This window comes from Tinamus guttatus, unplaced genomic scaffold, assembly GCF_059628265.1.
Source record: "Tinamus guttatus ecotype Peru unplaced genomic scaffold, ASM5962826v1 Tinamus_guttatus_pri_ptg000058l, whole genome shotgun sequence".
NCBI lineage: Eukaryota > Metazoa > Chordata > Aves > Tinamiformes > Tinamidae > Tinamus > Tinamus guttatus.
Window position 1 is genome coordinate 3323048 of NW_028288592.1, and position 27215 is coordinate 3350262.

Below are 27215 nucleotides of genomic sequence, written 5' to 3' on the forward strand. Positions count from 1 at the left end.
TGACTAGCCTTCCACTGCATATTGAGATTAAATAATGAACTATTGCTGACAGTTCTGAAAAGTCAGTTTTACCAGACTGCTCTCAGGTGCATACTGTTAATTCACATTATCTCCTGTTGTTCTGGGGAATTTCTTGTTTTCACCTCTTACCACTGTCCCGCATGCTGCCCTCCATACAGGAGCTGCTACAATCTGCATTCTTGCTGTTGCATTAACCTTCAGAAACCTCATGGCACAAATTTATGTTGAGAAGCTTGTCTACTCTTAGAATAATTATATTATCTGGTCTAGCAATGTACATTTCATCTCCTACGCAGTTAATATTCCTAGACCATTAGCATCTAAAAGACAGTATTCAATTTTCATACATTTGAAACATTTTGGTTTTCAAATGTTGCTAATTTAGGACAAAACTGTTTATCCGGTTCCATCTAGATTTGATGTCTTTTCCCCAAAAAAACATTCTGGGGACAAGTGCACAAATGGGCAAGAATATTCCTGTTTTGCTCCCACAGATAAACTGGCCAAGCGCCCACCTCACTCAGCTCAGAACTTTGCTGAAGTACCACAGTATAAAACTCCGGCTCAATATTGCGTGACAGATTTCAGGAAGTTTCTTATACTAAATCTTATCTACCGATTATTCCTCTTACACTTGCTCTTGAGAGAATGAAATGAAGCAATAAATCTCAAACCAGGTTAGAAGAGTATTTTGTGTTACAGATAGTCAGGTAGTGACCAAAAGAAAACAAAGTTGGGTAAGTTAAGACTGGTATCAAGAGTCTCAGGTTCTGGAAGAAAAGTGGTAACAACTGACAAGAAGACAATTTTGCAGAACTTTGAGGACTGAAAAGATACAGATGCATCAAATTCAAAGATCAAGACAAAAGTAACTAATAGATCTAAGAAAAAAAACAATAGGGGTTTAAATGTACAGTTTTACTCACAAGGGGTTATGAGAAAAAGTAAAAAAAAAAAAAAAAAAACACCTATTCAAATAGACATTTGCACAGAAGACTTGTGGATGTGGTTTGGGTTCAGTAGATTTTGAAGCAAAGAAAGAAAAGTGATGCAATTCACAGGGCATTGATCAGGCCTTTGTAACGTTTCCATTTTGAAGTGCAGAAAACACTAACACTATCCTTCGGCAAATTTCCTTTTTATTCCTCTGAAAGGCATTTGGAACCTGGTTAAAAACACTTCAGTTAAAACACAGACCTCCGGAACGATGATCACAAGTTTCAGCAAGATGATTTTTGGCTTATTTTCACTGAACAGGGCCATCTCAATTTCTGCTCAACCTGCACTAGGTTGGCTGTATCTGCAAGGCCCTATGTGGGAGCCTTCGCAGCCTCACATACACATTACAGCTACCTTCACACCTATGTGGCCCTACAGAAAAAAAAAGAATTTAGGAAAGAAAGATGCCAAGGGAAAAGCTGGGAGTGCTGACCCACCCAGTGCCTGTGGAGTTCCTCTGCCAAGTGCTCTGTTGCAGACTTTTCTACCATGCCCTCTCCTTAAAGCCTATTGACTGCTTTATGTCCTCCCTGTACCTCAAAGGCGCAAGTTCCAAGCTAAATAGGATCCAAGTTTCTGGATGGAAGCATTCAGTTTTCCATGGGAGGATGTCAAGTAAGAAACTGAAACCCTGAGGTGGGCCCAAAGCATCTGCATTCAGGAGGATTATTCAGTAACTGTGTTTTCTGATTATTCAGCTGTGCTAAACAGCAACTTCAGCCCAGCACAGAAATTAAAGTTTGAGCAGCTGAGATAAGAGAGAGGAGAGAGAGAAAAAAAAAAAAAAAACCCACAACAGAGCATGTTTTCTCATTTGAGAAGAGTGAGGAAGAAGATAAAATTAGGAGATTACCATGACCAGAGGCAAAAAAAAAGATCATCCCCAAGGCAAGTAGAGATTCTAAACTGAAAGAACAGAGGAGGTAGAAAAATTAAGAGATAACATGGGTTGAGGAAGAGTCTACAACAATGAAGCATGTTGTTATCTACAGCTTAAAAATTCACTGCACCTACTGCAATTTAGCAGGCTTGCACAGAGTATTTCAGTAGTACAGTATTTTCAGCATATTTCTCTATTACAGGTCCTTAGCTATCTGGAGATTTCATCAAGTGAGAAAAAAAAAAAGTATCTTTTGGGAGGAGAAAGTTTTATTTAAGGAGCAGAAGGTCAGGTCAGAATTTATTTAAGGAACAGAAGCTCACCATTCACTTTTGCTCTCAATTTTGAAGGAATTTACTGCCTACCCATTAATACTTAGTAGGAGAAATGTACTCATAGCCACAAGGAGGTTCATTTTTACTTCAAACCTAGTGCACAGAATGCCTTTCCCGCCCTCAATTTTCAGAGGGCACGGGATTCTGAGCATTCTGAGCAAGAGCAATGCTAAAACCTCTTCCCACCGCACTCAGACCCAGGCAGCTGCACGGCACGTCCCGCAGAACCAGCAGCTCTGCAGCAACATCGCTCTGCCTCAGCTGCGAGGCTCTAGGGACACAGGGAGCACAGGGTTGAACGTGAAGGTATTCTCCTCTCTCCCTCCACTAAACCAGCTAGAATCACTCCAGTGACCAAAAGCCTATTTTCTCCAAGTTACACTACTTCACATATAGTTCATTTCTTCTTGATGGTGCGCTGTACAAAAGCGTAAAAATAATAACAACCCTGTCTTCAGTTAACAAGTTATCGATAAGCATCAGGCTGCGCGTTGTATTCCATCCCAAGTCTTTGCTAAATAAAATCTTTGCTATATCAATCTAAGTGGAATTAACAAGTAATAGCTTAACATCTACTTCGGCAGCAACTTTTTGTATTGTCAGACACAATGTGTTGAAGGCCACTTTACTTAAAAACTTGACAGACTGGAGTCCCTAACATCGGTTGTCCAATACCAGCGCAACAGACTACACTGTAACTTCCACCCCTGGTCAAGTCATGGCTTATTTAATGTTAGATAGATTCATTATCTATAAGTTTTCTTGATAAGTCATTTGTTCACACCAAGCTTCCATAGGTTATATTCATAGGAGATCCCGGTTTCAAATCACAAAAATTTAACATTGTCGAATTTTCCAAGTTGTGTTAGCAAACAAAAAATCCCCAGAAAAAAAAAAAAAGTCAGAGGTTTGCCAATGTCCATGGCAAAAAATGTTTAAAGCAGCAAAATAAATAAATAAATAAATAAATACAAGCATGAGTTGGGGACAACTTAACTCCATATGTAGCTCTGTGTTTCCTAAAATCCTAAATCACTTAGCTAGCTCCAAAGGATAATATCGTGGTTCCTAGCTAGACATTAATAATAGCAATTATAATTCATATGAGGAGAAAGCAGACTGGAAAAGGTTCATCCTGAGACACTTATCAGGATAGAAGTATAAAAGCTAAATAGAACTAGAAGTATTCTGGGACTGTTTTAAATAGTAATAAATAGATTAAGAATTTCCACATCTGGAAAGACAGATCTGTACAGACTAGGGAATTATTTGGGCCACAGTCAGAATATTTGTTTCACCTCTGTAGAAGATAACACATACCTCAAATAGGAATTTCTAGGGACATAACATGGCTATTAAAAAAGTCCCACTTTTAAGCACACTGAGTTCAAAATATGCTTTTTTTTTTATTATTGTTGCATACAGAAAGAGTGATGACTTTAAAAGCTGTATGAAATCTCTCCAAAGTACTCTTTTCAGTTCAGTGATTCTGATGGTGGTCATAGCGCATTTTAGAAATATGAGCTACTCTGTGCACATGCCATTTTTTCCTGCTTTTTCCAGATACATTTCCCAAGGGTGAAGGAAAAAAAAAAAAGCTAAAGGTATTTGCTGAAAAGCTCCTATCTGTTAGGACATCTTCACCTTCAACCAGAAAGGGAGTTCTAAAAACTGGATAAGGAAACAGATGTCAAGTGAGAAGGGAAAGCCAGTCCCTTGAGATAACAGAAAAACACTTAATCTGTGGTGAAGCAGCAAGGGACGATCAAGCAAGACTTGGAATGGAAGAAAATGAGACTAGGTTTGGGATACCAGAACATAAACCAGATCTCAAACACAGAAGAAATAATATCGTATGACAAAGAATTGGAAGCCCCTTGGTTTAGCAGATCTAAATGAAAGATCATGAAGATGAGGTGAAGAGGCCGGATGTAAAGCCTACGGGGAGGGGGGAAAAAAGGCACTTCATGAACAGCAAACTTCATCTATGCTCTGATAATGATTTGATACACGTGCTGAATCAAAAATACTTGGACAGCAAAGCATGCAGTGATGAACTTTGCCTGTCCAAGGCAAGGGAAAGAAAAGAGAAAGAAAGAAAAAACTCTAAGAATGGTTGAGAAAAGACCCCAACAAAAAAAAAAAATGATGCTTTGAAGACTGAAGGTTACATGGCAGAACGCCAGTCATGCCAGAGTAAGAAAAGACTGAAGATGGACTACACTTACAACAGAATGAAGCCCCACAGATGGAAGGCGTATCAAGGGCCGCCAACGACGGAGACGGACTGAAGGACTGGTAGCTTTGGCAGGACCTACATGATTACGTTTGGCCCAGGAGAGGGATGCAGAGTGACACAATGGTGAAGCCTTCGTTCTGCTGTGGCTAACCTGAGGCTGCGATGAGGATGGTGGTGAAGGCAGCGAGGACGATGACGACTACATAAATATTAAAAAAGAACATACTTAGCCGACTTAAACTCGAATTAGCACACCTAAAAAGGCAACTGCAAAGACTGCAAAGACGTCCCCTGTTCAATACACTGTGCTTTAACTGATAAAGTCTACGCAGAAAATAATCAAGAATATGTTGTAGTTGAGGGAGATGACAAAAGAGCAGTGAAAATAAGGAAGGACATGGTCCCTATCTGCAGTTTACCATCAGGTAAGCTAGAGGTTATTCACACCCAGTGGACTTCACAATACGAACCCAAGTTAACCAATTCACGGGCCAGACAGAGTGAGAAAGAAGAGGACTGAAATAACTCATGGAAAGAATAGTTGAGAAAGAGTGATCGATCCTGTCTACAGCCACAGAAACTACTTGTGTATAATTTTTGTCAATATAAGAGAGCTAGCTTGTGCTACTCTGGGATTTCAAATGAAACAACTATTGTAATGGATCCCAGAGTTTCTTTTTTTTTTTTTTTTTTTACTGTTCCATTTCTAAAATGAAAGGAAGGCAAAGGGAAGCTTACCGTGGTGAGGTATGCAACTTCCTAAGTTTTTCACCTATTCTTCTAAAATAGCAGGCCATTGGCAGTATTGCCATTAACATTCAGCATCCCTTTAGTATCCGTGGAAGCAGTAGGGCTATGTTAAACCATTCAAATAGTTACTATTAGGAGAAAGACCACAGAAGTATTAAAAATGACTCTCAGTTGCAACTGACAAAATTATAGTAAAATATTAAGATCAGAAAGAACCATTGTGATGATTTAGTTTTGATCTTCTGTCCTACATGGACCACAGGACCAATCAACTTTTGTTTGAACTAGAACATATTTCCAAAGCAAAACAAGGTCAAGCTTAATGGTCTATTGACTCCGGCAGAAAAATAATTGTGTTTGAAGCTAACTTAACGGCAACTCAGATTGTCCTGTGTCAAAGTCTTGTGTTCACCCTTAACTCACTGTCTCCTGATCTTCACCGCATCTGCAGATTCTGAGGTGAATTTTCAAGTATCCACGTCACTGGCAGAAGTTGTTTCACAGCACAAGTCCTAGCACTAATCCCTGCAAGGCCTCATTAGAAAACATACTTACTCAGATATTTTTTTCCACTTGATTTAATCAGAAAGCAACAGCTTGAATTTTTTTTTTTTGCATTATTTTTTAAGCATTTTTCCTGTTCATTTTTTTTTCTCCATTTCCTGCAAAGACTGGGGCAATATGTTTCTTCTCTGGTGCCATGCTTTTGTCCTTAAAGAACAAGGACAAGGACAGGAGTTCTTCACAGAGAATAAGCCCAAAGTATGAGAACAATTGCAGAGTTCAGAGCTAAGCGTACATGACATTACCAAGTCTTAAAACCTGCCTAGAGAACACACAGTTTCCTACAAGTTAGGCAGAAGTTCTCTTCTATTAGATCCTCACATAAAATAGGATTTTCAAGCATTCTGATCTCTTCCTAGATCTCAGCAATCTCACAGAAATGAGGACTAAAACTGAAAAAATAAATAAATAAATCCAACCCCAAATGTAACCATATGAAGAAATGAAGCAAGAGGAATTTAGCAGTGACAGTGCTGCATAGAGTCAGTGAAACTTGGAGGAGTTAATGGCTATTACACTTCAGGGCTAACACTGAAGGTTTGTTTTCTTTCCAAATTCTTCACATGAAGAATTGATTTAAAACTAAACATTTTGCGTTTTGATAAAATATCACATGTCTAATGCTATTCATGCCCAGCATGCCTAAGAAAACTCTGAAAGATAACTCAAAAAAACTGCTCCTAGATGGACTACATTATGTTTTACAATTTCGCTGTCAAAATGGACAAGTCTTCCTGGAATCTACAAGAACAGTAAATACTTACTTAGAAATAGTAAAAGAAATAAAATTTAATACAAAACAAAAGCTTGAGAGAAGAATTTACTCTGGCTTTGGTACATTCCATTGACAGGAAATTGTTTAACTGCACACATTTGCTCTGAAAAACTATTGCTTAGCACTCCAAGTATAATTGGTACGAGATCAGGAATAAGAAACTGAATGATACCAAATTTGAGATTTGTTTCATATTCCAGGGATAGACAAGTATCTTGAAAGATATGTTAAACATGGTAACAAAAGTCCAAAAGGCTTTGCAAAAATAGTGCCCCACTTGTACCATCCTTAGTGCCTAAGTCTGATTTTGTTAAAATAATGAGAATATTAAATGCCCCTTAATACTGAGACCAAAAAGGCTTTAATATTCTCAAAACCAAATGTCAAAATGCCATCTACTACAACTATTAATAAACTAAAACAACTTACTATTTCTAAGTCAGCATCTTCCCTAAAACTCCTTTGCTGAATCGTCTCATCTCTTATTTCCTATATTAGGAGGTCCCCTAGTGACCATTGGCCAAGGCTTGAAGCAAGTTGCTCCACCTGAAAAGGCACTTGTGCATTTCCAGAGTGAAGTTTTCACAGAGGGACAGTACTTTGGAGCCCTCATGAGGCAGAGCTGCTACGGGACTTGGTCTAACTAACATGGCTGCAAAAGCCATAACATTTCATTCAAAGTTAATTTCTATCTACTGTTTGAATAATAAGCATAAGTTAAGCGAGGCGGTTTTCAACTATTACATGTACAGAAATAGAAACACATTTTTCAATATTAATATGAAATTAAATTTAACATTCTAGTTGAATGTTAAATGCTGAATTTGGAGATGCAAGGTCTACATTTTACATTTAATTCAAACCAAGGAAGACAACTGTAACTTTATATGCTACTCAAACAAAACCTATTAAAAGCCAGCAAACTGCAGCCAAGAGAATTGCAGACCAACTTCACGACACAGGAAGATCACAGCAGTATGCTCCAGTTTAGAAAATTGTAGCACATCAAACTGCTGAAATGGTGAAACAGAAAAAAAACCCTCTAAAATAGAATTGTACGTTATTATCATACATGATAGTTTGTCAAGTAAAAATACATGATGAAATTGAATTTCATGGAACTTGTCCAGACGGCGCTCACCCAACTTCTGCCTCAACCCAAACTCATTCATATGCATACCTGCTCTGAAAGCCTGAAGCTGTTTTACTCAGATGCCAAGAAGCACCCAGGGAGCTCTGGAGGCCCCAGGGCTGCTCCTCCCTGCGTGCCAGGAGTGCAGCACTTGGATGGTGCCGACTATCTCGGGAGCCGGTTCACGACTGGGCCCATCAGGCTGCAGAAACGGGGCATCTGCCTGCTCCTCTCGCTTGGGGAACGCAAGCCAGCAAAATACCCTAGTCCACATCTAACGCACCTAAGGCCTGACAGGATTACACTTATCAAAGTGTAAAAGCGCCATTTCATAATCTTTATTTGCAAGTAGAGATTATTTAACACTGTTGAATTTGCTAGTGATTACAAAAATCTGTCCATTCAGACGCTCAAATTCAGGACACCCTCTCACTCACACAACAAACTCAATAGCAAAGATAAGGGAAGGTCGAACTGACAATAAAATGTGCAAAATTTCCAAGTACATGGGCTGCTTAAGAATTGCTTTAGCGTTAAGATTGTATTTAGAAAAAGTGTGCTAACTTTGTCTTCTTCCACTCCCACACACACTTTTTGAGGGCTTTATCTGTTCTGCCAAAGCAACTGCTCCCAAATGCTTAAATGAAATGTCTGCATTTTAGTTCAGAAAGTAATACATATATTTTTTCCTCCTTGGGAGTCACTGACCCATTTTTCCCCCCACGTAAATTAAATCCATGCCTCCCATGGGCTGAAAATGTCATCCTCTTCCTCCTACACAAATTTTCAACATTTTTAGACAACATTAAGTTATTTTTGGTGGTGGCGGCAAAATCTCGGGGGATGTTAAGTTCCTTTTATAAAAGCAAAGGCAGGCAGACAGGGGAGCACTGCCTTTGGAACCAAGTGTTCCACAGAACCAGATGCTGCTTCATAGAACCATAGAGTCGTTTTGGTTGGAAAAGACCTTCAAGATCAACGAAACCAACTAAGTCCTTCACCACCCTGCCTGCTAAACCATGTCCCTAAGTGCCTCATCTACACGTTTCTTGAACGCTGCCAGGAACGGTGACTCCACCACTTCCCTGGGCAGACTGTTCCAAGGCTTCAACACTCCCTCCGTGAGGAAGGACTCCTTCCTAATGTCTGACCTGATTCTCCTCTGGTGCAACTTGAGCCATTTCTTCTTGTTCCATCTGCAGTTATTCTGGAGAAGAGATCGACCCCCACCTCACCACAGCCTCCTTTCAGGTACTGGTAGAGAGCGACAAGGTCTCCCCTGAGCCTCCTCTTCTCCAGCCAAATAACCCCGGCTCCCTCAGCCGCTCCTCGTAAGGCCTGTGCTGCAGCCCCAATGCGCTCACCTGTAGCAGCGCACCACAAACTGCCCCCAAGCAGGAGACATCACGAATGTTTCAGCTTCAGGAAAAGCCTCGTGCCCTGGCTAGAGCTTCACTAGCTCCAAGAGCAACCTACAGAGCTTGCAAATCCTCAGGAAGGCAGTGAATTCCACTGCTCACGCAGCTACTGGTGCTGTCAACATTCCGGTTAGCACTGTTAATACATATTAGAACCTGGATTATGTTTTTTAAAGTGAGCAGGGCTGCATATGCCAGCTGAATAGCTTATTCAACAATAAGTGTAATTAGTGTTTCTGCAGCCATCAAAGCAAATCTTCATAGGATGCCAATTCCATCCATAATTCCATCCATAATTAAGAACGGAAAGGATATAGAGAGTATATGGAGAGCAAGAGAGGATATCTTGGCTAGACCATGAGCTAAGAGCCTAACTGGAGATCAGAGCACCTATAAAACCCTTTTCAAAACTGGTTACAACTTACTATATGCTCTCAAAAGAATCTTCCTCTGAAGATCCAAACTTAAGTTCTATGGCCCATGTTAGGCAAAAGTCAAGCTAGATTATCACAATGGTGACTTCTGTGATCAAAAAATTTTAAAATATACATATATTCAGAGGCTAGGGAGCTCTGCAAATTTTAAAATTAGCTAACTAGTTTATATATGCTTCTTAAATTGAACAGCAATGCTGCACACCAACTGTCTTAATTTTAGTGTGTTTCCTTAAAGAAACCCAACTGATGCAACATCAGTTCTCCAAGTAATTTTAGCCCACTGACAAGTTTTTTTTCTTTTCCCCAAAATTAGTGGTTGGGTAAAGGAGAGAGCCAAATCAGTTTTTCCTCTTAGCTGAGGGAAAAGGCTTCAGTGTGAACCCACTCATCACTGTCTCAAACAGCTTCTTTAAATATCAGTGCACAAACATGCAGCTGGAACCTGCTACTTGCTACCTCCTCTGCACGGAGTGCAGAACAGCTCTGAAGTGTCATGGGCTGGAGAGATGCAGAAAAACTTATGGCAGTTGGTTGGTAGAAATGGAGGATGCAGAAGTGTAAAAGCATTTTCTTACTTTCATTTGCAATTTTTTTCTTTCATACTTGATTTTTAAAATTCATGATCTGCTTTATGGGTGCGAATATCCTCCGTAGCTCTGTTTCATCCTAAGAATTGGCATTTGTTTATACAAATTTTGCAGTGTTAACCGTGATACTCAAAACGGCATCTCAGAGCAATATTATATTAATACCTTATTAGTTATTTGCTCAGTAGAGTCTAGGAGTCTCATTGATGCATATCTCAGAGGCTGACAGAGCCACCAGGGCAATGCAATGGATCAAATGACAAACCAAATGCAACTTCCCAAGCATTTCACACGAGCTTCTAGTAAGCTCATGCTCACAACTGTTTACCGAGTAGGCTGCACAGGAGTAAAACCTAAGTTAACATTTGTAGGCCATATCATCCCCTTCATGGGAAAAATTAAATACTCGTAATGCAATGATGAACTAGACAAAAATCATTTTAGAAAGCTAAATAACTGATTTTATATTCCGAGATACAACTATTCTTTACAAGACAGTATGAATTATTCAGCAGAAACATCAAGAAATACAGAGGACCTCATAAAAACCCCTACCATATGTTCTTGGCAAGAGCTACCAGGAAGCTCCTTATGTTTCTTCTCTAACACTAAGCTGCAACGCCCTGGGAGGCCGAGGCCTTTGGAGCCTCAACCTTTAGAGCAGCTGAGAACAGAGCACACGGACTCCGCTCCATTCCTGCCAACGCTAACGTCTGCTGCTGCGATCAGAGCCCGCGTCGGTGCATTCCCAACAAGATTAGAGCTCTCGGGGCGCTCCGCGAGTTCACGGGCTACAGCTGGCAGCTACGGTTTGAGTTAGGGAAGAAATGAAGCTGTGGTAGCTTTTTTTAGTGGTTGCCAACTTCAACTCTTGTGAAAAACATTGCTGGCTATACTTGTGAGCCTTTAGTATATCTGAGTACACATATTGATGTGCAAAACGATTTCATTCTTTCGTAAGCATCCGAGACCACTTCTTGCTTATTACTCTTAAAATGACAAAGAGTCGTTTGAATTTTCCAAGGCTGTTTTTCCACCACCAGTATTTCAGATCAGTGTCCAAGGAGGCACAAGATGCTGTTTGCAGTGGAAGAGGCAGCTCAGGGAGCACCTCATGCTGCTCAGTCCACAGCTCCCCTCGCTCAGCTGAGCAAAGTTCTTGCAGCTGAAGCTGCTGGATGGTATAGGGACGTTTTAAGCATTAATCAGAGGCAGTATTTTCTCTGCTCCCCAAAAGAGCTGACATAATAGAATGTATAACAATGTGTTTTATATATAAAGCATTCAAAGAGCTCTGTTTTCTTATGTCCTCCACAATAACTAGTAACTGAACCACTGTAAGTTAAACTTCACCTAATTGGACATTCCCAATAGCTTCTAAGAAAGGAAAATAGCTCTTGAGGGCTCCCAGTTTTCACTCAAGGATTTGCAGCATTAAAATAAAAGCTCTTAAGACACTCTAATCAGTAGCAAACACACAGGTATTTCAAGGGGCCATTTAACTTGTATTTATTTGGTTGGCTGCACCGTTAGATGTATTTTGAGTCACAGTGCAGTAAACAGCAAACACTGATCCAAGGCCAGGCTATTAAGTTTCCTTTTCTGCTTTCCCAGAAATGTGCTCCCAACACTGCCGTGCCAGGAGGGGCTCCAGGGAGACCATAGGATGAACTGGTTCAGGAAGTTGGTGGAGGACAGAAAATACCATGAAAATCCAGACCAGATTGATTTAAGCTGCCGCAGACGCACAGAGCCTGCTGAAACTTCAAGTCCTGTTACCCATACGGACACAAGACAAACATTTCAAACCTTTACTAATGCAGAGACCGAGTACAGAGTATTCTCTAGACAGACTTCCTTAACTACATCAGTCTCTTAAAAAGTACTTTATGTGGTATAACTTTTCTTTTTCCATGGCGTCGACTTGAGCTGTCAGGAAGCATCTTACTGACATCCACAGCTACTTCAGCTACTTTGCGACTGTAGGAGCAGGACAAAACATCTCCCTACTCATATTACTACAGTCTAGCATTAAAAAGAATCATGTATTTTAAGAATGCGCAGAGGCATTATTTTCTCTCTGGAATTACTGTTCTCAGGCTGCCACAGCAATTGCCTAAACAATTTCTACTGGATTATTTCTGTAACATGTAGCTTGGCAATTTCCTCCTCCTCTTTCACCCTCCCTGAAAGCTCTGGAGTCACCCTTAATTATTAATCAAAGTGAGGGGGTAGGATATAAATTTAGTTTTTTCCTCCAACTCTAATTTCACAAGGTCTAGGTACTCTGCAGAAGGATGCAAACCTGGAAACCACACCGCACTCTACTGAAATGGTTTCCTGCTTTCACTAAGCTCCCCCTCACATCTTCTGACCTGTTGAAGGGCAGGGCAGGGAAGGGCAGGGCAGGGAAGGGCAGTTACTATGAATGTCCAGGCAGAAAGCAATCCAGGACCAAGACAAAAACGTTAGAAATAACCTAGTCCTGATCAATATGCAATGTAATTACTACCCCTCCTCCCAATTTTGGTGCAATTTTCTTTCATTAATGATTGCTACAAGTTAGCGTCCTGTCGGTCTAGCATCCACAGACTGCACTGCTTTCTTATTATTGTTGAATAAAGTTCTTAAGAGAGCATATGAGAAAATAAGACTTGAGGCAGGATATAGTTTCAACAGGTTCTGAACTCTCTAGGGTCACAGGAAGAACAACAACAATAAAAACACGGACTATAATTCAAATACTTTTGATTTTGTGCACTGTCAAGTATCAGAGATATTATAAAAAGGCCAGCAGAAGACCATGAAAGATGAATGACGACTTTTCAGGGGAAAGATCTCGAGTAGCTGGCAACTTTTCTACCCTCACCAATAGCTGCCTTTCAGGGCTTAGCACAGAGAAAAAAAAGAAAATATAGACTAAAAAGGTGGCAATCTGGCACATAATGTTTCCCTTTTTGTTCCCAAGAGCACTGTCCGTTGTTTCCAGCAAAGTATCCATGCTCAAAGAAAGGGAGGGAAAAAAAAGTCCAGCTTCAGCCAAAATAATCACCCAGAAAACCTGCCCTTTTCCCACTGCACCTACCCAGCTTCATTTCTTTTTGGCTGCTTTGGATATGAAACACCTGACACTTGATGCTGCAGAAAATGAAACTTTCTCACTCCTAAACAAACAGAGTGTCTGAACATGGGACCAGCCCTCTCAAATCACCCTAAAAAAACGCCCAAACTCTAAGAATAACACCGTGCTTCTCCAACAGAATAACCACAGAGCTTCCTCTTGGCTAGCTTAAAATAAACTTTAAGCAGATTTACATTTCCTAATATGAACATACCTGCTTTAGGCCTGTTTTATCTATCTGTTTCTTCTATTCCAACAGATGTAGTAGTCATGGAGCTACAGATTTCAGAAGTCTTGAAGAACTTGGAATCAAAAGCAGCCTAAAATCTGGCTCGAGTTAACAATACTTAAGTAATAAACCTGAAGAAAATTAATTCAATGAAAAAAAATCTACTTTTCTTCAAAATATGATCTTTGAAAGGCCAAAAAGACTGCTCTAATCATAAGAAAAAATAAGTAGTTTAACAAAACTTCAGGGCACTTTTGATTAAAAAAAATACTCTGTTCTAATCCTGTCTATAGTTTGCCAGCAAATAAAAATTGCATTTGTTGCCAAAAATTACACAAATTGGATACAAACACATCCCTTTTAAAGCTAAGTAAATGAATCTGAACTAACAAACTTGGTAAGCTTCTTAAAGCATCCACCAAGGCAGCACATTTCAACCATCCCTTTGTTTAGCAATTCAACATAATATTTAATCTAAGTAGAGCACACAGTGATAAACCACACTGTAACTCTTCCAGGAGTCACTAATTGACATGGAGATTCAGATAGGCCAGAATAATTTCTCATCAAATATATTTTTAGTATCATTTTTCTTTAAGAAATTAAAATATAGGCCTGATTATAGGTTACTTTAAAATAGAACTGAGTCCTAATCAGATAAATGATTATCTGAAGTACATAGATACTGGAAGGATGGAACCATTTTACTTGCATTACTTTTAACCTTTTCTTTTTAGGTGGACTTGCTTTATTTCCAGGTTTGAAATATCTGCGTACATGGAACAGAAGTAAAAGCAGAAAATCCACTAGCATATCTTAAATCACAATTCCACCAAAATTATTTAAAAAAAAGTTTGAAGATTTACTCTGGAGCAATCAAAAAATGAAAGTTTTACTTACAGCATTAGATGCTGAGTCACCAAACCATCTGCATCAACTCAGAAATTGAAGCACAGAAAAAAAAACATTATCAGACAAAAACCTGCCCGTATCCTTTGCTATTTCAAACCTTCCACATCTCAAACCTCCAGAAAATATTTACTTTCCTCTCCTGACACTGTAGATCAATACATGATGCTGTGTTCTGCATGGGGAAAGAAGACAGGCAGCACCTCAAACGCAGCTGCGTTAACTCTCAACAGAGCCAGCACACCTGACCGCTCCACATGCTTCTTTCAGGGTCCTGCCCTAAGCCTGCTGATTTTAAGCAACATTTTCAGAGGAACTTGTGTGGATATTAGTGCATGGCACCCACCTGGGAGACCAAAGCCACGGGAGAGCAGGTTGAGCCCAGGAGGCAGCCCAGCCAAAGAACAGCCCCACATGGTTGTGCTTAACCCTTAACTCTGTTGGGTACTGGGGAGACACCCAGCTTGGTAAGTGACAGCACTTGCCATCACTAGGAAATTACCTTTGCCACCTTATTCAAAGGAAGGATTTCTGGGCAAAATGGCCTCACTGTTCTAGGGCAGGGGGGGGGAAAAAAAAAAAAAGGCAGCAAAACCCAGCAAAGACACAGCAAGGCAGATGCTTCCTGTCCTAGTGTCCTCAAAGGAAGCTCTTGGATCCTCTCTCTTGTTCCAAGGGTGTTAGACATTATCAGCCTGGCCTTCAGGTTAAGTCGACATTCCTTGCCTTATGTGCCTGCAGCTATTTCAGTAACATCAAGAGCACGGCTGCCTACCAGCCCATTCCACATTTCCTGTACAGGAATACACAGCAACATTCAAATGTACCACTGGCAGCGATGAGGAGAGAAGAGCTCACCCTAACTCCCAGTTCTACTCAGCATATCCAGGTTTCATGCACTTCATTTTGGTTAGAAAGAATTATGCTTTAGATAAAAGCTATTCCTCCTGTGCAGAGGAAAAACTCTTGCTGCCAACTCATTACAGCAGAAAGATCTGCTCTGCTTTCTTCTGGAGTGTGCAAACAGCAGCATAGGTCATAAAGAGAAAAACAAAGCTCACCTACAATACTTAAATCTTCTTCCTAAAACTTCATAGGTCAGTTACTAACCCAGTTTTCTACAAGTCTTAACTTTCCATTTAGCCCAATGAAAATAAACACACCATACAGATCCTGCCATATGCCAAAACGCACTCAGTTCTGAGGCTCTGTGCTTAAATTCATTACCATGTGACAAAGCACAATGCAAAGAGCAGACTGGTTTTACAGACAAAGCAGTAATGGGTCTATCACGTATCTACAGCATTGTCTTATGTTGATTAAATTTCACGACAAGTATCACAGTAAACGTCTTTCCTGCTAAACCTGCAAATGTATACACATATTTTAAACCAACATTATCCAATCTGTTGCAGATGACGCTTATGAATATATGCGCTAGTAGAAATTTATCCTAAGTAATGTCTACATATAAACAGCATATATACAATAGCAAACCAAATATTGCACCATTTGCTTTCCTGAAATAAAACTTCTCAGTCATTTATAATAATGTTTGCTCAGCTTATATGTTTACTACAGATCTTACAGTCACAGTTACTGATTTGCAACATGAAAATCTCAGTTTTCTTTAAAAATATTATTTTTGTCACTTTTATTACTTTAAAAAAAGCTTGAAAACATCTATATTTATACAAAACTTTTTTTAAAAAAAATAGAGAGACCAAAATGCTTCAAGTGCCCCCCACAACAAGACTACTTGATTCCAAGTCTGATTTTTAACTAACAACTCAGTACTGAACACAAAACAGTAATTTCCATTTTACTGAAAATCTTTATATATGATTGCTTGCTTTGACCACAGTTATATTCAGCTAAGAGCAGTTACTAATTAAAGGTTCTTAAAAAATGAGTACCTCAGTCTGACCTTCATGGGCACTGGATTCATGAGTGACACGAATAGCCTGTAATTAAAACATATTTCAATCAGACTTTAACAGAGCTTTTATGCTCTTCATATTACAAAAGCCATAGCTTTTCAAAAACTCATCAACAAATAATCTCCACTTACAAAGGTGTCAAGAGGGCAAAATTTCAATTAAATATTTCATTAAATCCAAATCAAAACAAATATCTAACAGGTAGTAAACACACTTTTAACACCCAGACAACACTAATGGCAAGTGTTTATGTATGAGAAAGGCATCCTCACAGAAAAGAAGTTCTGAGCCCTAGAACGGGTTGCCCAGAGAGGTTGTAGAGTCTCCTCTCTGGAGATCTTCCAAACCCACCTGGATGCCACCCTGTGTCACGTGCTCTAGGTGTCCCTGCTGCAGCAGGGGGGTTGGACTAGATGGTCTCTAGAGGTCCCTTCCAACCTCAACCATTCTGTGATTCTGTGCTTACACAATGGCTGGATTACACAATGTACTTTAGCAGAAGCTGTGATCAGACATGCCTGCAGAAGTGATAGACACAAGATGTTTCCAACTCTCCACAGTTCCTATTACAAATCACGTCCTTGGGCCTTAAGTTATCACCCTTATTCCTGAGGGTATCATAATAAGATTAAACCGAAAATCTGAAGTCAGCATGACTGAGCAATAATCCCTTAAACTACCACAGCATTTTTTCCTCACAGCAACTGTCTGATCACAGGTCCCCATGCAAAGTTAGATTATTCCAAAACTGTATTGGCTTAAGTCCTAGTGACTGTTTAAACCATATAGAAATTATTTGTGCGAGTAGATACAAAAGTAAAAAGCATGATACTAACTTCGTAAGTTTCTAGATATTTGGCCCTCTCTTCAGGAGTCATAGATAATGAATCTTCCAGGAACTTTTTCAATGATGAATTGGTTTCTTAAAAAAAATAAAAATAAGACATAACATTAATAATTTTCTTATCTGTTCTTTGCACCTCAATAAATTACCTGAACATTACATGACAAAAGTTTGGATTCATGCTTTTACTCCACCACCACTGACAGCTTACAGCATGCTTATATTCCAAAAAAGATATAAAGATACAATTAAAACACTAAAGGCCAGAGACATTGTTATCTGCTGCATTATTCAATATTTTAAGTGCCTTAGTTTTTTGATTAGTACAAAAGACTGTTTTCACAGTGATCAGTAAAAATGCATTATGAGTAGAAATTGATCTTTACAGATGTTTAAAGTCAGAGAAATTACACATAACCTATCCTTCCCTCCCCTTCTTCTCCACAACATTAAGAAAAAAGCTTTACCAAAGTTCATTTTCTCTCTGTTATTGGCAATCGCATGAATTAGCCCAATCGTTCCACAGGCGTTGTTGATGGTCTGCTTCATGAAATACACGGAGGATTTGACATCTTGCCCCGTGGCTTTTATTCTCTCCTCTTCTTCCGTCCTGAAGGTTTCATACTAGAAGGAAAGTTACCAAAAAAACTCTGCAAAAAGTACTAATTGTTTACTTCTCCCAATCAGGAAAAAAAAAAAAAAAAAAGTGGAAAGTACTCCCCTTTCCCCCAAACCAACTTGAAGCGCTTAACAAGTGATTCAAAGAGTATTTGCAGACTTAATTGAAAATCTTTATATTGTATCTTAATGTCTTGTCACTAGCCAGAGAACAGTCATCCTTAATCCATCACTTTGAATTATGAGTTTACTTAACATAATTTCAAGAATATTCAAAATGTTTCTCTGACTTGTGCACGTCACCACCTATCTGCAACAACAACAGAAAGAAGTTTAAGATTTTAAATTCTATCCAGCAAACCCTAATACTTCAAGTGTTTATCAACATAAAACATTATTACAAGCTCTACCTATTTAGCCTTTTTTTTTTCCAGAAAGATAAAATAAGACTCATACAATGCTCATTGTCTGAAAATGGACCTTCAAAAGCTTATTTATAAGGTCATGATTTATTTCCAGAATAGATAAAATTTAGTTTGAGCTAGTTAGTAAAATTCTCATTGACTAAGAACAGGTGAAGAAAACCTATCAACCTGTGCAATAGGCTTTTTTTTTTTTTTTTTTTTTTTTGCTTATCTAAAAGAGAATAAAAGAAAATTCTAACTTAGGAAAGAAGCCTTGAGAATAAGACACTTGTTTATTTTGTGGAGTTTCTTCTTTTCCTTTCTGAGGGAAATAACTTGAAGGGATCTTGAGATGCCAGCCACGCTGGTTTAAATTTATTAGGAAACAATACGGCTGCCACCATTTACTTCTGCATTGGAAATAACTGTCTCAGCTAAAGCAAACTGCATCCAGTCCAGGGCCTTCGGCACTGTTGCATGAAATGACTCCTGAAACTGAAGTGCTTTGCTGTAAGAGTACTTCATGCAAGTCCTCATGCAGACACCTGTGCCCAGAGTATCATTCATGTGCTCCACTTGGCAGTAGGCAGATTAAACTAGGAGGACAAAAGATGTTGAATGTTGTGAGCTGGGTAAAAATAACACAAAAAGAGAAAAATAACAAAAAGCCTGCTGTCTACAACCCCAAAAAGGGGTTAATCTGACAGTCAGTGTTTTTACTCCAGACTATGAAATTATATTCTCATTTTAAATACTGGCACCTTCTTTGTGTGCCCCAATAATTGTTTTTTATCAGAGAAGACAGCAAACTTGTAAGTGCTAGACATCTGGTTTTGCCAATTACAGGACATTCCATTCTTTCAGTGACTGCAGGAATTCTGTTTTCTGGAAATACTGACCTCCCCCATTAAATGTCTGTTTAGCAGCAAAGTAAAAGGAGCTTCCAACCATTCATGCTGATACTCCAAAATCAGGGCATACTAAAGCAGTACTGACCCACATAACCCACTGTAGCATATTAATAGTATGTGAATGTGGTTTTGTAGTTCTTCTTAACATTAAATTAGATAGGAAAACAAAAGACAGGCTTCCAAAGTAGTAACCTGTCAGCAAGAGGCTAAAGTGCTGGAAACGGCTCAGCCTTGGGGTTGGAGGAGAACACTCCAAATTGCACATCAAAAAAAGCTATGAAACACTATGCAAGAGTATGCCAAGAATGTGCACAACAGATTTAGATAGATTCAGTAATACTATATTCAAACATCAAAGACTAGTAAGAATCTATGAGTCGTATGAATTAATGAATGGGAAATATAAATCAAAGAAAACGACCAATCTCACAGCACCATGAAGACTCATCTTTGAGAATCACAGTGATGCTGATGCTGCAATCAGGGAGCGAGACTGTTCCAGAAAACACTACATTTCTTGCTCCTTGGCTTAGCCTCTTCTACTAATTCCTTTTTTAGAAAAGCAAACAAACAACAACAAAAATCCAACACTGAAGTATCTGGATTTTGATATAAAGTATGGCAAGCCTGAAGCTTGCATGTAGAATTTATCAAAGAACTCTCTCTGAACAACTTTGAGAAATTTCACTCATACTCTACACAGCCAGTGATAGAGAAACCTGTTTTTTTTTTTTTTGTTTTTTTTTGTTTTTTTTTCCAGCACTCTGGTCCCACATCTACAGCTTTGTCCAAATGTTTGCAGCAACGGCAAGGGCATTTAGGAGGTATCTCAGCCGCTTAGTTACAAGCTTGCAACAGTGGAGACTTACTCAGAGACTTCACAAAGCCTACTGGACAAAGGGCAGACTAAGGAGGGTATAATATTGATACACAGCTGCCATTCATTCCTGGCCAGCCAAAATGAACCCCAAGGGGAAAAAAAGAGTAAATAAGAAGAAAAAAAAAGAAAGAAAGAGAGATTCATTTTTGGAAGCACCAAAATTGTAATTTTGCACAGGAGTTGGACCAGATAACCTCTAGGTGTCCCTTCCAACTTTAGTTACCCCATGAGATGTGTTTGGTGGATCATGCCCAAAGCTCCTACCACACACAGTACTCAGTCCGCCCAGAAGCTATGATGCAAACCAAGCAAGTCACTAACCCTTACTTGGACCAGATGCGCACAGATGGCTTGTATCTAAACCTGAAAGCAAGTTCAAGCAAACTGATACACAGGAAGGACAGAAAAATAAGGGGGAAGAGGAGGCTCTAAACCAAAGAATAAAAATATGATGGAATAACATTTACAGAGTCAGAAAAACTAATTTAGAGGTATGATTTCATAAGCATAGGCAAAAAAAAAACCAATAAGCTAATATACAAGCACAATATGGTGGACGATATTGGAAGGGCAATGGAAGAGGGAGGAAACACTCCAAAAATACACAACAGTGCCCAACTCTTGGAGTTGACACTGAGAAAAATACGTTTAAGAACTTAAAGGCTTAACATGAAAGTCCGGCTCCTATGTTCAGGGAGTTGCTGTATAGCTGAAAGAGGCATTTACGTCCATCAGGCCATCCAGCTGGCTGAAATCAAGCCTGAGAGGGACTGACTGTGTCAAGGTTTTGCACAAGGCTTCAGGGTCAAAAGGCAACTAGGTTGATCCTCTTCTGTTTAGTTCTACTTGTCCTTATGTATTTGGACAAATGTATGTGGATACACATATGGACGAATGGATGTACAAAGAAACATTTGTTCTTTCGAAGGAACACTAAAAGGAGGAAGTTGAAGAAAACTGACCTTAAATTTTTTGGCTGACTTAGGTCTTTCCACAATCACCTAAGACTTTTTCAAGCCGAGATAATATGAATAGCACATTTTGATCTATAGGCATCCAGCTTTCAATGAATAGATCCATATGATCTTTATGTAGAAATACATAACTGCACAGAATAGCCAGACTTAAAGACTTATTTAAATTAAGACATTTCAAATTCCTGCCTAACACATGGGAACTTATTTTTTCTCTTTCAAAGAGCACAAGCAGTCAGGAAGGAGCAGGAGAAGGAGGATAGCAAGAAAATATATACACTTTTATCTTAAAAATATGCCTCATCTGTCAAAGAAGCCAAAGCCACACTGTACTAATGATGAACTAAAAATAGCTGAGGTTTGATCAGTGTAACAGTGCCAAAACTAAAAAAAAAAAAAAAAAAGTAGCTGCATTAAAAAAAGATGTAGCTGCATTTGGTATATTCTCACACCCCATGTCATTTGGCTTACATTATTGTGGCTTCCTTCTAAAAGTAGAAAAAAATCCACTATTTCATAGTGCAATTATTTAAAAAAAATGAAATTGTTGAAATTGTCCATCTTGAAATTGTTTAAAAGAGCAAGGTATGAGCCATCTGTTCTTTGCTTCTGCGTTAAATTTTCCTATTCTAATTAGAATACTCTAAAAGAAACTGGCAATATGCAAACAAGGTTGTCAAAAGAAAAGTTCTGAAGGAATTTATTTTTAAGCCTCTGAATAAGGTCTCAGTCTCTCTTTGATTCTGTTATGACAGAGAAGTACAAGACTCAATGTTTTTACTCCCCATTCCATTTACGGAAAAAAAAAAAATCACTGATTATTAAATAACCATTTACCTTTTCTGTTACTGGAAAGAGAAGCAGCACAGCACAGACAGGTCTCGGCACCATGCTAAGCAGTTCGGGTTCCATGCCATAAACATCTACAAATTGCCAGTCAGGATGTATACCTAACTGTTTCAGAAACTGCAAAACAAAATATATATATACATATATATATATAAATAAACAAAATAAATTAGTGCGCTCATGAGCTGATCTTTTCAGAAGCACAAAGGACTAGTTTCAAGATGAAATACATTGTAACAGTACAGACTTTCCACCAATCCAAAAAAAGATGAGATTCAGTTTTTAATTAGAAAATACTAAAACACTTTTTTTTAATATAAAATATATTTTTAATAAAATAACTAAGAAACACTAAATAAAATTCATGTTCACAAAGATATATAAAACCCCTATCTCTAGCCTGTTTAAACAGCTCAGCAAAAGGGAAGTGAAATTTCATCCCCAGCACTGTTTATTGAGCATTAAAGCATTCTAACCATTTTGAAAGTGTGAGTTTGTTTGTTTGTTTTTTTTAAACCAGTATAGAAGAACACTGAACATTAACTTTAACCAGTAATAGTGGGCCAGGATTTATGTTAATAAGCTTATGACAGTATTTGACTCCAGGAGCACCCGGCAACCCCTTATACCAGTAGGGCTACCTGCATACACCAGTATGTGTTGGGGGAGGAATTGTGCACAGACCCACCTTGGACCCATCACCTTTTGGATCTTTTACCTAGATCTACTTACCCCAAATGAATGTTTAAGTAAAGTAAAACACAAAAGGTCTATTTCAAACATGAGACTCATTCAAATACCAACTCCTCATTTCATCTTGGGCTGTTGACAAAAGGAGACAGTCTCTTCCAGACATACAGAGGCGCATGTATGAAGCACATGCATTCAAAAGGAATGAGCAAAATTTTAATCAGCAACATTTAGGAGTAGCTTTTACAAGGGGTAAAATAACAGGAAATATACATACTATCACGTTTATTATGAAGAGAATTAAGCCAGTCTTTTGAGGTAAGGGAAAAATAACAAAATACAACATCCACTGCTTTCGTCTTACCCTGCATGACCTAAGATCAAAACCCAGGACAAACAAGGGAGAATTAAGTGAGGACAAATTTTCACAGAAAGAGCTTTTGGCACTCCCATTACCACAGCACCTAGGAACTTTACAAAGTATGAAGTTAAACATTTCAATACATCATGAGTTGGCTCGTAAGAGATGGCTACCAATACAAGAAGCTAAAAAAATAATCTTTTTTGACTGTGTTTTGGATGGGACAAGACAGGAAAAAATGCTGGTGATATAAAAACATGGGAGTTAATAACCAGATAAAGTTTTGAGAGCCAAAACTCTCTCTGGATTTGTATTAGACATGACACAGAAAGGTCAGAATAGGGATGTCCTAAACAGCTTCAACTATTCCAGTACTTTAGTTATAACTAAATTAAACCTACTTTTTCCTCCTTCAGTCCTCTAACAGCTCTCTCCTAGGCCAGCCAAAGCAGCTAGTACAAAATGCAATGAGTTATGCACCAAGAGGTGAAGCAAGCCCCTCCATATCGACCAAAGCATCCCTGGTCTAGACCAGCAGACAATTCTATAGGCCTTTTAGACAGTGCCATGCAAACTGAGGGACTTCTGCTGCTTTGCAACCCAATTATTCAGTGATTTTGCAAGTAATTCTAGCCTACAGATCCTTGCAGACAGGGCAGTTAGGGCACTTTGAATCTGGAAGACTCGCTTGCAACTGCTTTTAGTACTTATCAGATTAAGAGGTTAATTTGCTCTTTTTCAGTTATATACTCAGTTTCACATTTTGTTATCACCTTGCTCATTAGTTTGAATTAATATGAAGGAAGGGCTAAAAGACATAACTGAAAAACGCTTGGTCACAAAAAACAATGTATATCTGTATATCTAATTTAGTAACTTTTGCAAAGCTTTATTTTCACCAACTGTAGTCATATTTTCAGTTGTCTCATTTGCTGTTCTATTAAACTATCTTCCTGAAAAACATCCTTGTGGAAGTTTTCACAGTTGCTTCAATATCCATTACCCTTGAGCTGGAACTATGCCCATTAGCAGGTATGTTAAAGAATATATGACCCTTTGTGGCAGCAAGTCCGCACTGGTGGATCCAGTTTTCAAGCAGACAAATAGTAAAGCAGGATCCCCATGTTCTTTAAAATTGCCTTATAAGAGCAAGAGCTTCTTAAATTGCATTAATAACTAACGCAAATGGTATTAAGCTATCCACAAACAAGGAGGAACTGATAAGAGGCCGAGAGCAGCCATGACTGCCCTGATCACAAGATTGTGCAGTTTGAAAACCTGAATTAAATAGGTAAGAGAAATAGCAGATTCACAGCTCTGGACTTGAGAACAGATTTTGACTTATTTGGGGATCTGACTCACAAAAATCTCACGGGAGAGTGTAAGAACAAATGGGCTGGAGTCCACTGTTCAAGGACAACCTCCTCAAAGGTTGCAACCTGTTGCAAGAGCAGAAAGTCAAGTGGCTGTGACACAAGGCCAGCAGGATGCACAGCATAGCTCCTGACTGGAGAACCCTCACAGCTATCTCCAAGAAGGGCAAGGAGGAGGACCCAGGTCAGCCTCACCTCCACCCCGGGGAGGTTTCGGAGTGCAGCATCCTGAAGCTACTTCCAAGCACATGAAGAACAGGAATGGCAAGTAGAACAACCAGCAGCGTGTGTGGGTGCACGCACACACTGGGGCTCCGGCCTGACTGACCTGCAAGTTTTCTACAACGTGCAGGCAAGGAGGGGAGCAGCAGCAATGACCTTAGCAAGGGCTCCAACACAGCCCCCAGAACATCCTTCTTGCCAAGCTGGACAATATGAGCTGGATGCAAGTGCAACGTAGGTAGAAAACTACCTAGACTCTCAAGTTCAAAGAGTGGTAATCAGCACTGTGAAGTCCAACTGGCAGTGACAGCTACCAGGGTTGACACTAAGGACAAATGTTTAACTTATTGATCAAAAACTCTTTAATATCTTCCAGCCTCATATTTAAAGATCTCTCAGAAAAGGTTCAAGGAATAAAACCCAAATCCCATCACCTTTTCTTCCCTCAGTTTGAAGTAGAAAAACCAAGAGAACACTTCGACTGAAATATGAAAACTTTTCCAAACACAACTTTTATCGTTTTCCAGTTATATTAATTTCTTCACTGTGTCTAAAGGGAACAATATTTGTGGTTTTAGCTCCTGATCTTCAGAACAAGAGGTATCTCTGTATCTATCAATACTCATCAATCAGTTCCAAACCTTACTACTCAGTATTGTGATGTGTGTATTAAACACGGACAGATCATCCCAGAGATGGTGATGCAAAGCACACAAAATTGGACTAATCAGGCAATTCAGGCTTCTTCTGAAACTGTTTCTATTGAGTACAAGCTGTAGATTAAATGAAATCTGGTTATACAGTCAGCGATTCATAATAAGACACTATGTTACATTGTTCAAAAAGCATCAAGAAACTTGCTTGTATTATCTAAATATTCTGAATAATGGGCCTGATCAATCCAGTCTTTCAGATAAGCAGTTATTTTAGTACACTGTAAATAATATGTAGAATTCACTTGTTATACTGATCCCATTACCACTATAGGCCAAGGAAAACAGGGAAATGAAGAATTTTATATTTTCTGTCATGCTACTGAATGAAACAAGGTAATTTATCACACTAACCACTATCACTTGTTTTCCACTGTACAGCACAGCATTTGTTGTTACTCATTAAACAGACTTAATTATCCTTGGCTGCCAGGAGGTACTTCAGTTCCTAGCAGTAAGAGTGTCCTTATTACAGTTTTCAATTTATTTGATTGAAACAGAAACAATGAAGCAAACTAAGAGCAGACTAAAAGGCCAACAACAGCAGTTACCTATAAAGGGATGACATGCACGCTTTCCTTAATTTCCAGTAACTGAAGAGCATACCAAGACAGACCTATAAGTTAGCCTTTCTACTATTCATGAAAGCAATATTCTGAAGTCAAACACAAGCTACAATTTTCCCTGTGCAGATTAGCCATGCTCTCTCAATAGCTCGAGATATTTTAAATAATAATAATAATAAAAACATTCAACAACTGATCTTGTGTGACTGGCACCTTCATATTTGCCCCTGTGTTTATAATCTTCCATTCTTTGTTATGTAGGTGCACAGCCTCAACACTTTCCCTTAGCTGACTCTACGGAGGACACTCATTATAAGAAACCTCAAACTGAGTCTTAGTCTTCTACTTGCAGAGGTTACACTCCTAATAATTGACTTCCAAGACTGCATACACCTCCAGTATTGCAGCCCTGTTTTCAGGAAAGCTAAGCTTTTCTTTCAAATAAATAATAGTAACAACAGCTTGGCTAAGCATTTTCAGAAGATTACTTCAGTTTCCCCACAGTAGGCATGCTCCCTCTCCAATGCAATGGTTCACCCAAGACGACCACTACCACCAATGTGCTCCCAGAATCCCTGTAACTGCCTTTTCATAGCAGGATCATTGGTCGGGTTTTCTTTTGGGAAAGCTAGTGATGCTAACTGAGCTTATAAGAGAACTTTCTCTTAGGAAGAGTGAAGTTAATATCTTCAAAACAGTTAATCACTATATTTGCCTTAGCAAATGAGCAATGTGCTCCCCAATTGGAGGAAGATGGGCTATACCCAGTTCCTGCTATTTTGTTCTATGCTGGGAGCTTTATTGTCCCCCAAAGTCACAGTTGTCAAGGGGATCCACACATCAAAACTACTTTACTAAGCCATTCATGTGCTGAGAATCAGTTATATGAAGCACAGAATTAAAGGCTTGAAAATAATTGTGGAAAGCAACTAGAAACTAGTTCTTAAGCCTTGTACGTTCACAGCAACCCAAGCCACAGCCAACTGGCTGCCAAATAAGCCAAGCAGCTAAATCCTGGATTAACCTGTAGCCAGAGCTGGAGCTACCTCATCAAGTTCCATGAATTGTTTTAGCCTCTCTGGATACAAAAAGGCAGGTATTGACATGGTACCTTCTGCAGCAAGTAAGGTCATTTCCTAGAACAGATCAAGAACAGAAGAAGCCATTTCCCCATCACCATGGAATCACTGTATATAGCTGGACCTTTGTGCATGCTGGATTATCACCTGTTTGTAAACCAGAGCTAGACTAACAATATCCTGATAATGATTTTAAAAAGATCACTGTGACAGAATCAAATAAGCATTTTATGGTGCACTTGACTGTGCTGACTTCTCGAGATCACTACAGATAAGTGGTAATGCTGTCCTCAGCAAGTCATGGTAACTGGAAATCTTTAGTGCTGACAGTATTTTTATTTACCCTCACCAGGCTATTTCTAAACTCGCAAATAATTCCAATACACCAACAGAGA

At 39.0% G+C, this 27215-nt stretch overlaps 1 protein-coding gene across 1 annotated transcript in view; it reads right to left on the minus strand.

The window, feature by feature from the left end:
- The window catches only part of UCHL3 (ubiquitin C-terminal hydrolase L3), a 36204-nt gene that overhangs the window by 6749 nt on the left and 2240 nt on the right, over nt 1–27215 (minus strand). The window contains exons 2-5 of the mRNA XM_088540299.1: nt 21805–21933; nt 17648–17804; nt 17173–17258; nt 16313–16360 (exon numbers count right to left, since the gene is read on the minus strand). Coding sequence (XP_088396425.1) covers nt 16313–16360; nt 17173–17258; nt 17648–17804; nt 21805–21879 — 366 coding nt within the window. The 5' untranslated portion in view covers nt 21880–21933. The remainder of the gene's footprint in view (nt 1–16312; nt 16361–17172; nt 17259–17647; nt 17805–21804; nt 21934–27215) is intronic.